The sequence below is a fragment of the Antechinus flavipes genome, chromosome 6, assembly GCF_016432865.1.
Source record: "Antechinus flavipes isolate AdamAnt ecotype Samford, QLD, Australia chromosome 6, AdamAnt_v2, whole genome shotgun sequence".
Classification (NCBI taxonomy): Eukaryota; Metazoa; Chordata; class Mammalia; order Dasyuromorphia; family Dasyuridae; genus Antechinus; species Antechinus flavipes.
The window spans coordinates 114,250,333-114,263,692 of NC_067403.1; the positions used below are offsets into that span (position 1 = coordinate 114,250,333).

At 34.1% G+C, this 13,360-nt stretch overlaps 1 protein-coding gene across 1 annotated transcript in view; it reads right to left on the reverse strand.

The window, feature by feature from the left end:
* Positions 1 to 12,953, reverse strand: part of LOC127541431 (methionine aminopeptidase 1-like) — a 92,580-nt gene extending 79,627 nt beyond the window's left edge. Inside the window, exon 1 of the mRNA XM_051966698.1 lies at positions 12,503 to 12,953. Within this exon, the coding sequence (XP_051822658.1) occupies positions 12,503 to 12,953 (451 nt within the window). The remainder of the gene's footprint in view (positions 1 to 12,502) is intronic.
* Between the last annotated feature and the right edge of the window lie 407 nt (positions 12,954 to 13,360).

The window sequence follows — 13,360 nt, forward strand, 5'->3', positions numbered from 1 at the left end:
ATGGAGATATGTGCATATACATTTAGTTGTTTGCTTGTTTGTCTACATAGATTCCTCTTGCTTGGCATTCAATAGGCACTCAATTCATGTTTAATGTTTGGCTTGATTTATTTTTATGGTATCTTTAGTAATGATATTTCATAGTTTCATTAACAACTTTATTTGGTTAAATCAAGAGGGTAATACCAAAGAGCATGAAGGTGGAAAGTATAATGCTCTTCTTCTATAGTTTCAGTCATGTACTACTCTTTGTGATCCCATTTTGTACTTTCTTGATAAAAAATTATTGAATGCTTTATTTCCTTTTCCAGATAATTTTATAGATTACAAAATTGTGGCAAACATAATTAAATGATTTTCTCAAAATAACACAATTAATAAAGGTCTAAGTTCAGATTTAAACTCAGAAAGATTAATTTTCTTGATTCTAGTACTAGCACTCTCCACTGTTCCACATAGTAGCCCAAGAAAGAAGTGAAGAAACTTAGCTTCCTGAGAGTTCAGCTATTGTGTATCACTAGAAAGACTTTCTAATTTTGAGGTAAACCCCTTTTTGTTATTAAATAATTTTTCATCGACAATAGAGAAAGTTTCAGGGATGCTTCCTTTTGTTGTCTAATATACTTTCAACATAATACACTAGCAACTCCAATCTGTTAAAGTACAAAACTGATGATTATATCTTCCCCTGAAACCCAAGTAGAGATTCTGCTGTTTCTGACATGATTAGCATCTGTCATTGTTTTCCATTTTTCTTTCTCCTGACTTTTTATTGTCCTTTTCTTATTCTTTAGTTTACCTCTTAGATATTATGAAACTAGCCAATAGCATAATATAATAATAAAATAGCATTTACCAATCAAAACACCTCTTTCATCTCATAAAGTAAATTAAAGTTGATTAACTGCAAAATTCTGTAAGAATCATTTACTCACTGCCACTTGTAATGCAATGACACTGATCTCTCTTCAAATAAAAAGAAAATAGCCTGCTGGATTTTCTTAATTCTATAGCAAAACCTCTTCATATTTGCAATTAATAAAAGCTATGTTGTTGGGTAATCAAGCATCTTGGAAATTACCAAAGGTAGTTTTGGTGTTGTCCACTTCCAAAGTCCCAAAGTCTTGTGGATCTAGATGTTTCCAGAAACCAAAAAGTGGCTCTCTATGAATCTACAAGATTTATAGTAGTGAGTCAGAATTTATACTGGTTCTTTTAAGTCAATGTCTTTTGTCATCCCTCTCCCCATTAGATTGTTGTAAACTTTGTGACTGAGTTTCTTAATTCTGCAAACTTATACAAATTTAAGACCTTTCTTGCATCTAAAACATATTTAAAATAATTATTGATCAGAAGAGTTTCTCCCATACTAGCTGGCAAAAGTTTTACAAGTTTTCTGCCCTTTATTTCTGTATTTTCAGTGCTTGGAAAGAGGTTATCCCAGAAGAAAAGGGAGTGAAGTCAGATTTCAGAATACCAAGAAAAGAAAGCATATTGTGAAGAAGAGGAGAACCTATTCTACTATTTTAGAGAAAAGAGGAGAGACTAAAAGAGAAGAAGAGGAGAACTTATTAAATTTGACATAAAGGAAGAGAGGTATTAAATCATCTCTTGAAGCTGCAGCTGAATAAAGAAAAATGTAGAAATGGATCCAACCAGAAAGTGCTGAACTTAGTAAGAAAAACACAAGATCAAGTCCAGCTTCTTACTATTCATGAGACTAAAGGAGCTAACTTCTCTGAGCCTTCGTTTCCTAATATCTAAAGATAATAATATAAAGATGTTTAAAATTCAGATATATGAAGAAGGTAAGATCCAGGTCAGAGGATTATTATAAGATAACATATATAAAGGATTTTGCAAAGTTTGCCCAAAAAATGATCTAAATTTGAATCTTAGTTTATTCTATTAACTGAAAGAGTCAGAGGAAACTTAATAATTTTAATACTGCCTCTTCACACATGATTACTTTAATGAGTATTTTCAAATTGTTCCATTTTTCTTTTAGAGGACCTCTGACATTCAGAACTACTCCTTACATTCTTAATCAAATTTAATTTTAAAACACCTGCAATTTTTCATGGATTATAGAGGCTTTTTACCCATGGGAAAAATGTTGTTTCTCCACAAATGGTTATTTTTGTCATTTTTAAAATCTTTGAAAATAATTTTAACTTTCTTTTTTATGAAGCTTCCAAGTATCTTGATTCTATACTTATTGCATCCAACTGTTAATGGAAATTTTGTAGTTGGTAAAAGATGCTTCTCTAAAAATTGATATCTATGATCCCAATCAAAAGTTTTATAAAGGACCTATTTTTACCAGGCACTGAATTAGGCACTCAATACAAAAACAATTATGAAACAATCTATGTCCTTACAGATTTTGAAATTAAATAGCATAGAGTGAATATATGATTGTAATTATAGAAAACAGATATGTAGTAAGTACAAGATTATTTTGTGAATAAAGGATTGATAACTGAGACTGGGATAAGGAAAGATATTATATACAAAATGGTGCTTGAACTGAATCATGACCAAGTCTAGGGGTTTTAAAGGTAAAGGTAAGGAGATAATGCAATTAAAGCAGGGAAGGGACAGTTAGTACAGATATATAAAGATAAGAAATGGAGTGTGATATATGATAAATCATGAGAAGACCAATTAGACTGGAGTTTAGGGAGCATGGGCCTATCACTAATCAAGAAATACATATTTACAAAGCATCTATGATTGGATAGGCATTTGGCTAATCACCAGTTATATAAGTACAAAGAACAAAACTTTCTAATCTCAAAGGGCTAGTGGAGAAGACGTCTCTCATTTTCTCTCTGTGTGTCTGTGTGTGTGTGCAGAGAGAAAATACAAATAAATGAAAGTGACAAAAATAAATTGTAATTTTAGGGGAAGATATTACCAGTTGTATCTATCATGGGAAGTACCATTCTAAAAGTGGTACATCATTTGGATTTTAAAAGGCAAGAAATATTCTGTTAAGTACAGAGGGACAGCAATTCAGGAATAGGGACAGTCAGGGGAAAACATGAAGATAGGAGTTGGAGTGTCATTATGAGGAATAGAGAAAACATCAATTTGATTGGAGATAGAGTGGGAAGGAGAACAAAGGGCAACAACACTGGAAAGATAGATTGGATCCAGATAATGAAGAGATTTAAATGCCAAAGATAAGAATTTATATTGATCCAAGAACTAATAAAGAGGGTACTGTATTTGCAGAATGATTGCTATGTGTAGGAGTTATCACATGATCACATATTATGGTTTCATTGATGTGCCACTCATATAGCATTTAATCTTCAACTGGCAAGCCTAGAATATCATTTTAATGTCATTGGCTTCATTAAAGTATTCTACTATATATGTTAGTTTGTTGTGTCTTTGAGATGAGAGCAGAGTCAGTCAGAAATGGACTCATCATTAGACACCTTCTACTTCTAGTTAATCTTTCAGTTTTTTCCAGGGTCCATAAATTAGTTCAAACACTAATTGTGTAAAACATATGCTTATTACTCAATCAATGGTGGCATAATCAGGATTTTTTGATCTTTAGGGCAAGCAACAGCAGGAGAATTTTAACACTGTAGAAATCTCATTCCATAAAGTACCCAATGAAGAAGCCATTAGCTTCAGGGGCATCACTCATACTGAACACTGATTTAAGATGCTAAAACTGTCCTTTGGATGTCTTTACAAACCATGACTGAAGAGTCAACTTTCTATGCCAGACTCTCTTCCATCAAGATTTCTCTGGCTTTGACTTTATACCCTTTGATGCTGTTCAGTTTGCCAGTTCAGGTCATTTATATCCAATCTGCATCCCCACTAATCTTACCCTCCACTTCAAGGAGGACGCATTTGATATTTCTAAAAGTGCCTTTCAAGAATAAACTGCCTTGATACATGTGGAATATAATTCAATCTTTTTTTAACATGTATACTTAGCTGGTTAAAAACACTTCTATTGCATTCTATCATTCTCCAGTCTCTCATGTAATTATATTACAATCCATATCCTTTTATGGTTGTTACCAAAAATCCATGTATTTTCCTGTCTGTATTTTTCTTTTCATTGTTAAGTTTGGAGCTTCTATATCATTCTGTAAACTAGCATCTCTCATCTCTGCAATAAAACTACGCTATTTTATTGACCAACTTAATGTTGTTAAGCACTTTGGATTTCAAATATCCTCTTCCATTTTTTAAACAAACTAGTCAATAGCTTTCATGTTACAGACTTTGTCACTCTTATCTACAGCAAATTTGATTTTTTAAAATAAAATTCAGTACATCTATTATAGGAACAATCTTATCTTAAAATGCTACATTATGCTTTCTATATTCCAGAAAGTTTTTTTTGGCTTGTAAATTCCCAATTTTTTGTCATAAAAACATTTTTATAAGGAATTTTAGTTGCTGTTCTCTTACTTGCTCCTTATTCTTTTCTAAGTATATCTCAGAAAGATTTGTCAACTATTTCTCAACTTTCTTTTATTTGGAATTGTCCAACTTCAGATCATTATACCATGACTACTTTTAATTTTTTTTTATGCACAGGAAGTAATTAAATATGTGAAAATGTATTTCCTTTCTTGCCAAACCCCTCAATTTGCAAATGCACTTTTCATTTACTTATCCCTAATTAACTTATCTTATTGTGCATTTATTGACTCCTTCAAGTGCAATTTCTCTTTCAGGATGCAAAATGAAATTTTAAGCTGGGTTATTATTTTTTTCCTGGTATCTCCCTGATATTTTCCAATCCCCTCTTCTCACCTTCTCCACTATTATGTATCCTTAACAAAAATTTTCACACCAATCTATCATGTTAGAAAAAGAAAGCAAAAAGTGAAAGCTATGTTCTTCCAAGGATGTTCCTCTAAAAGATATTCTGCAATCTTGAGTTTTGCTTTCCTAAACTACCAGGGTACTGTTATTTTTTCCAAGCTTTCCCAATTTTAGTCCTTTTAATTTTATTTATCAAAATTTGGATTTTGCTTTTGAAATTATATATTTTGGCCCTAATTGATACCAGGCAGCTAAGTTTATTTCAATATTCAGGATTTGTGTTTATTTTTAAAGCATTTTTAAGTTCACTCACCTATCCTCCTCCACATGCTTTTTGATCTCCCCCTCACCTTTCCATGATCACTTACCAGGTTTCTTGTTCTTTCAATTTTGCTTCCTCTTCCTTTTCTTCCAGGGTTCTGTTTGAGACTATAATCCCTCTATGATTGTCTGCATGGACTTTTGGGGGACCCTCTGCCCTGCCAGCACCATTTGGAAATCAGCTATATCTGGAAGAACGCTTCCAGGTGAACCTGTCTAGCCTTTGCAGTTCATTTCACAGATGGACAGCAATAGTGTTGATTTCCATTAAATCTTTCTTTACCCACCCACACATTAATTTTCTCAGTTCTGACCATTTTAAATTTCCCATTTCTATTTTCTGTAGTCCCCCTCTTATTCATTTTAAAATTGTCTCTCCCCCTTCTTTCTCTAGCCTTAAGTCTGGGAACTGGTATTTTTCTACTTCTTAAAATGCTTAAAAAGAGGTATGTTCTCATTATGTTAATATTCCTAATTCTTTCTTCCTCCAGTGCCCTGCTTTGATGTTTTGTCCCAATTCCAGTTACTCAGAGTAATTAAAGTTAGATGGGATTGATGGGGGTGAACCCTGAAACTGTTCAAACTCTCCTCTGAAAGAGGCCTGAGGGGGGAATGACATAAGCTGAGATCTTTTGGGGGCCCAGAAAGTATACCCACTTTGGGGAGCTCCCAGACCTTGGGAAAAGCTTGCAAATTCCCATTTTAGTGGTTTTATTCAATTGGAGATCTTGGTCAATCACTCTCCATTAAATTGCCACAGACAACTCTCAGTGACTGGAAACTCTCAGTTAAGTAATCTCATTCAATTTTAAATTGAAATGAAAATTAGTCTGTCAGGAGTTGGCCCCCATCTCTGGACCAAAGATCAAACCAAGCCCCAATAAATCTAGGGCTATATCTTTGCAGGTGTCCTAAAATAGGATCTTGCCTACTGTGAAGATAGTCTCTTCTCTCAGTGTTAACCTTTGCTATCTCTAATATGATCTTTAGACTAAGAAGTCTGTCTTCCTAGCAAAGCTGACTTCTCAGTGCCAATAAATCCCTTTTGTCACACAGATTTCAGGTTTGCAAATACTTTTGCATTGGACCTACATCTACCAGAGGAGATTCTCCACCCCACTTCTCACACCTCATCACCACTACCACTAACCTCATTATTTGCACCTCATCAGGACTACTATGCCCAGAGTGTTGATGAGCAGAGATGAGTCTTACACTGTTGATAAAATAAATTTTGAAAGATAGCAACTATATTAGATAAAGTATTCAGAGAGGAAGAAAAGGAATAATAAATAGGATTTCATGACTGGAAGGAAGCATGTAATAGAGGATATGTGTGTGGATTTATACAGCATCTAGACTTATTTAAGATCCAGAAGAATCTAATATAGATCAGAAGGGTCTTGAAACAAAAGCTATGAATGCCCTCACCATGCAAGATCACAAAATTAGTAAGAGGAAGATCCAGGAAAGATGAACCCAAGTTATCAGATTCCCAGCCCAGTGTTGTCTTTCATAAACATAACGTTGTTATCATAAATCTTTATAAAAGCATTTTAAAATGTTTCAGAAAGTAATTATGAGGCTCTAAACCCACAGATAAATGTCTATGTGGAAAACATTGCCACTTTCTCAACAAATATTCATTGGCATGAAAACTATAAAAATGGAATACCAAAAATTAAAAATACATTGAAATTTTCATTAAATCCACTGACTGATTCTCATTAATCATTCTGACTAATTTCACTAGCCCCACCCTAATTATGCTCTGGCTAGATGACCAACACTTATTTTCATGGTTAAATTGGCATATATGAAATCAGACTAATTTTTCCATTCTTTTGAAATGTGGATTGATTCAATAAAATGCCCATTATTCTATTTTACCATTGCCATTCTTAATAACTTTTGAATTCATTTGTTTGGGCTATTTGGGAAAACCATTTATCTTTTCAAAATGGTTTCTAGTTTTAATTTATAAATGTTATATCCATTATATATTTTCATGTATTATATATCATTGTCCTTCATATTTCAAGATGTTTTTGCTTGAAATTACTGCTATTTTTACATGGATGTCTAAAAAGCCTGTCAAAAGAAATTAACAAAAATAATCAAAGTTTTATGAAAAGAAATAAACAGAAGAGAATTGGAAAAGTATAGTTATTGTAAGCCTAGTTTTCCAACAAATGCTTTGTGGAATATATTTAACTGTATATAAAAGTAAATTTGAGAGGCACTAAAATCATGTTTTTCACATAATTCTTTGCAATGCAAGAGTATTGTTACCAAATAAACTTTTTAGTTGCTTTCTAAATTTCATAATTATTTACAATTCATATTAAATAATATAACACTGATCCAGAATTTTTGTTTTTTTTTAAAAGGGGAGAAATCCTCCCTAATACTATTTTCCCCACTATAATTCTGTACTGAAATATTACAAATGCTGAAATACAAGTTCTCTTTTTAGTCTCCTCATTTTCAAATGCAAAGGTTCCCAAGTCATTTTTTTTTGTATTCATCCCTACTGCCTTTTTTAAAGGTCATTGGAAGCTAAATATTTAACTTTAACAAAAGCCTCCTCCAACTCTCATCAGGAGTTCCTTTGGTTCTCCTTATGGTCTCTAATAAGGATGACATTATAAACCTAACCTTGATTGCAGCATCTGTTTCCACCAATGCAAAATGTAATATCATATATTCACTAGGACTAGGAGTTCAGCCTATTGATATTTCTGGATAGAGACTGCACAGATGGTAGAAACACACACACACACACACACACACACACACACACACACACACACACATTCCTTCCCCATATACAGAGAAAAAACAACAATGTAGCTCAAGTCAACTCCTTTTTGAATGTAAATCTAACTGTTTCACTCTATATGTTATGACTTTGACTCATGTTCTTGCTTTAAAAAATAGTGTACTTAGAATATTGAATGAAGAAAAAAATCTAGAATCTTTAATAACAGAGTTGAAATAATCATATATCAGCAATGGTTCTTAACCTGGAGGGGAGTGTGATGTAGGTTAGTACCAAATTTTCTAATGATAGAGATAATTATGATGGCCAAACAATACTTGTTTCTCAGGAAAACACTTCATAAATCTTAAAATACTATTTAAATATGTTTTTATAAATATACAGAGTTTGTCTATGTTGGAAAAAATACAATTTTGAATGCTTTGAGAAATTATTTAGCACATTATCTCATACATGGTATCAGGTGGCACAATGGATGGAGCACTGAGTTGGGAAGAAGGATGACACATCTTGAGAGTAAATCTAAGGACTGTGGGCACATTACTTTACCCTGTTTGTTTCAGTTTCCTCCTTTACAAAATAAGCAGGAGAATGTAATGGCAAACCACTTCAGTATTTTTGTTAAGAAAACCCCACAGGAGTCATGAACAATCTGAAACAACTAAACTACAACACACTCGGTGAGCACCTAGTAAATACCTGATAACTAACTGAAAGAGATGGAGATAGCCAAGGCATGGGAAATATCATATACCTATAGAAGGTAAATAGAAAGACATGCCCCTAACTATCCATATGCCCACTTTTCCCATTTATACAAAGTTAATATGAAAATAATATCAAAATCCATGAAAGAATTCTTGATAAATCAATCACTCAACAGGTATGTTTTAGTAGACAGGACATGGATGAGGAGCCAGGAATGAGTTTGTGAAGAAGGGAGTACATAAGTAGGAGAACAGGAAAACAACAGAGTTCACAATGTTGTTTGTTCTTAATTCTTGACATCAAGGAGGTGATGGCTGAAATACAAATGAATTCTATTTTAGTGAGGGACAGCTTTGAAAAGTAAACAGCCTCACTTTTTCTTCCAGAGCCCTCTGGGTCCAGTGGCCAGATAAGACCAGGAAGTCTGAAGATGGCCCTGGATGAAATGGGATACTTTGGCCTTTTTAAGATAAATTCTTTAGCAGGTCTCAGTTTGACTGAGGCAATCTTCCATTCCTTTATTAAAGTTATATAAAAAACAAATGAGTCAAGTAATGGTCTTTTTTATCTAGGAGAAAGAGAGAAAGAGAGAGAGAGAGAGACCCAGAGACAGAGACAGACAGAGACAGAGAGACAGACAGACAGAGATAGACAGAGAAACAGAGACAGAGACAGAAAGAGACACACAGAGAGAGACAGAGAGACAGAGACAGAGGCAGAGAAAGAAACAAAGACAGAGACAGAGATAGAGACAGAGAGAGATACTGAAACACAGACAGAAATGACAGACATTCAGAAAAAAGACAGATAGACACAGACAGCGAAGTAGATATATAGAAACACAGATAGACAGATATAAAGAAGCAGAGGCAGAAAGACAGACATATATAGATAGATATATAGAAGCACAAACAGAAACATAGACAGATATTCAGAAACAGACAGACATAGATATACAGAAATACAGACAGACAGATAAATAGATAAAAATAATTTTAAAAAGAAATCAACTTGAAAGGAAAAGACCCTTAGGGTTTCTGGCCAAAGCAACATTGCAATTTATCTTCACTCTGAGGCAATTAGGGCCAAAACAATTAGAGCTTGGGATCTGTTGTTAGGTAATTAATGAAAGCCTGAGTGATTTAGGTTTAAGGAGTGGTCTTTAAGAAAGGAAGTCATTAATTAATTAATTAATTAAAGACATCTTTGGAACTTTGGAGAGAATAATTTCAATTAAATGATGATGTCAGAAGTCTGCTTGGAGAGATTTGGAAGAAGAAAAGGAAGTAGCTAGCAGTCAAGGTAGCTATTTCTTCTTGCAACCCCCCAACAAGATATTTAAGTGAGGAAGGTAAGAGATATATATATATAGGATGATAGATGATAGGCTTAGAAGGATTTAGGATTTGTTTGTTTATTTTTGATTTGTTTTGTTTTATTATTTAAAGTATAGAGAAGACTGTCATGTATGTAGGGAAGTAGAAGCCAGTATCCATGATCTTTTGGAGAAGAAGGAGGAAGAGGGAAAATTTAGGATGAAGGGTTCAGGAATACTTAGTTTCATTATACTTCATTCTGTTTTGCAGATATTGAGGATTTGGGGGGGGGAGAGGGCTATTATTATTTTTGTTTTCGATTGAATGTTTGTGGCAACTTAGAATTGAGTCAGTCTATTGGTACCAGTGTATAGGAGTGTGTGTGTGTGTGTGTGTGTGTGTGTGTGTGTGTGTGTTCATGTGTGCTAGCATGCTTGTGCATATCACATTTTGGTAATTCTCACAATATATGCTTCTTTTTCATTACATTCATTATAACTGTTGTGTTGATCTTTTGACATTATAATTGTAATTAGTTTTGAGCTCTACAAATTGTGTCCATATGAGATGGTGAGTTTCATCAGTAAATAAGTGCATTCTGACTTCTCTGTCTACCATATATTCCCCTTACTTTCTCCCTATTATCAGGCTTCCCTATTTCCCTACACATGACAGTATTAAAATTAGGTCATTTAATAAACCTTACAATTCTCTAAGTATTCAAGTGAAAGGAAGGGTTGATCTACTCCACAAATTTTACTGTCTTACTGTTGGGTTTCACCCAAACTTTCAACACAACTACTCTGATCAAAGAGTAGATATCAATATTGGGGCAAGACTGGCCACCAACAAAAATAAAAGTAATAATAATAATAATAAATAATTTTTAAAATTATAATTTTCTAAAGCTTCAGATAATAGCATTTTTTAATCAATAAAGTATTTTTAAAAGATATAACACTATTGTACCTTTAATAAAATATAATGTAATATAACCATAATCTGACTCACTTTATTGCAATGATAGTCTTATTTTAGTGGTCTGGAACTAAAGCTACAATATCTCCAAAGTATGATTACATATAGACAGTTATTGTCCTTAGAAATCAGACTAGAACAGGCTGGTTCAAAAGAGACTAGAATAAAATAGAAGAGTTTGATTATGTCTAAGAAATCTGAGATAAAAAAAAGCAAAGTAAGAGTTTTTAGTGACTACCTTCAATTTTTTATAGGAAGTTTGAGTTGAGGTTTCCAGCAGAAAGAGTAAAGAATGCTGGGTATAAAGAGAAAGAGTACATTGGAATGCTCAAGAAAAAAAGTTTCAAAATAACTGCTGTATTAAATGCTTATTAAATCAGTAAGATTATGATTGTCTTACTGCAGTGAAGGCTAAATTGAGATTAGCTATCATAAATTTATAGCTGGCCTAGACAATATGATTTTTTAAAAATTTTGTTCCAGTTCCATTCATTAGCAGACAGATTTAAAGAATAGACTTAGGTAGTTCACTCTGCTGCCAGGATCCTCTGTCTACTGAGAAAACATTCTCAGTGTAAAACTCCATTTTCCAATAAATCTGCAACTATAGAAGTCAGTCTTTTGGTAAACTGATTTCTGTCCAACAATAAACTTTCATTTTACAATTAATAATTTGGGAATGAGTGAATTCTTTTACTCCTAAAGCCTGTGGCCAATTTTAAAGAGGATTCTTAACAATTCTCTTATTGCCACTAACCCCTAGACTAACAGGAATTGAGACCACTCAAACCGCCATCAATACTAATAACAAAAGCACTGATTTTCCTTTAAGTAGGGTTTCCACGAATTTCGTTCCACAAGACTTTCTGTCTGCCTCTTCATTATACTTTCCACTAGATTTCTGCCTTCACTCATGTTTCCTGATGTACATTTAGGAAAAAAAAAAAAGTCATATTGCTCTCTTTTATCACACTGTTATTTTTAATGTCCTTATTTGTTGCCTTTTTTTACTTTTCCTGAATTTCCATTGTTTGTGGTATTCAAGTTAAAAATGTCTTAAATTCTGGTTTTCTTTTATAAAAAATCTAAAACATTTTATTGTTAACATTTATCATGTATGGTTATATTCTCTTACTTTCAGAGTAGATCATCCTGTGTAATGGGCTGAGGCTCGAATTGATGCACTGAGGTAACAAGCACATGAGGCTAAATAGTAATTGGACCATACTCTATTAATATATATGCTTGGAGAAAGAATGGCCCCTGCCCACTCTTTGTGTAAGTCCTGATGTGTTATATAGGAAATGATGATTTTGGTGGGTGGAGGCAGGGGAGTAGAAAGGGAAATGGAAAGAGAGACTGCTGGCTGGTTTCTTGACACAGCTGCTTGCATTGCTATCGCGACCCTCCTTCACCTCTGATTCCCCTTTCACCTGCAATCCCCCTTCACCTCTGCTGGCTGGCTTCCTGTTGCAGCTGCCTATATTGCTATCGCAATCCCCCTTCATCTCAAAAAGAATAAAGATTGAAGATTTTTCCCTTAACCTGAATTCCTGACTCCGACTGATTTTAAATAGGCAGTCATCACATTTGGCGCCCAATGTGGGACTAGGGAGATAATCTGAGGTCAGCAGTTCTGCAGTCCTTTCATTTAGAGGCTGCCTCTCCAAGAAACATTTCTCAAGATGAAGATCGTTTTCCTCTAGGGTTTCAAAGCGATCAAGTTTATTCCCTGTATTATTAAAGTCACATCTGTCACTATCATTCTGGTCAGCAATGGCATCTTCTAATACGACAGACTTTGGCTTCTTTTCATTATTTCCTTTAGAGCTTTCCCAGTCTGCTTGGCTAAATTTGCAGACCTCTGAGTCTTTGGTTGTTGCATGGCCACTTTCTCTTTCTTTCATCTCCAACTCTGAGAAGTGCATCATTGCACGCTCACAGTAAGTAAGCAGCAGATAGACATAAAATACTGTCCTCTTATAATCCTTCCATCTGCAGTGCCCGCTGCTCTCTGCTAAGTTGACTGGAATCTGCATACAGTTCGGTTGGGACACATTTGAATCGGTCACCTACATAACTAGCAGAGTTCACAATTTTTTGTGCCAACTTAGATGGCTTGGGCTTCAAAAGTTTGCTATCAGTATCTAAGTCATCAGATCCATCTTTGGTATATGTGGGGTTGACATCAATACATTTCCCACACAAAATGGTTTGGTATCATTTGGGGCTTTACCAAAAATTACAGTTGTACCCAGAGAGTCTTTAGAAATTCAGGACTCCGATGTCATCAACCAACAGAAAACCAATCAGGATTACAGTTGGAGAGGTTACAGGCCTTTTACCACAACAGGGCAGTGTCCAGTGCAAACAGCTCCACTATCTTTAGATAATCACCAGGTGATGTGGAGAGATCCAGAAAGTGGTAAGTAGAAGGGAATTAGAT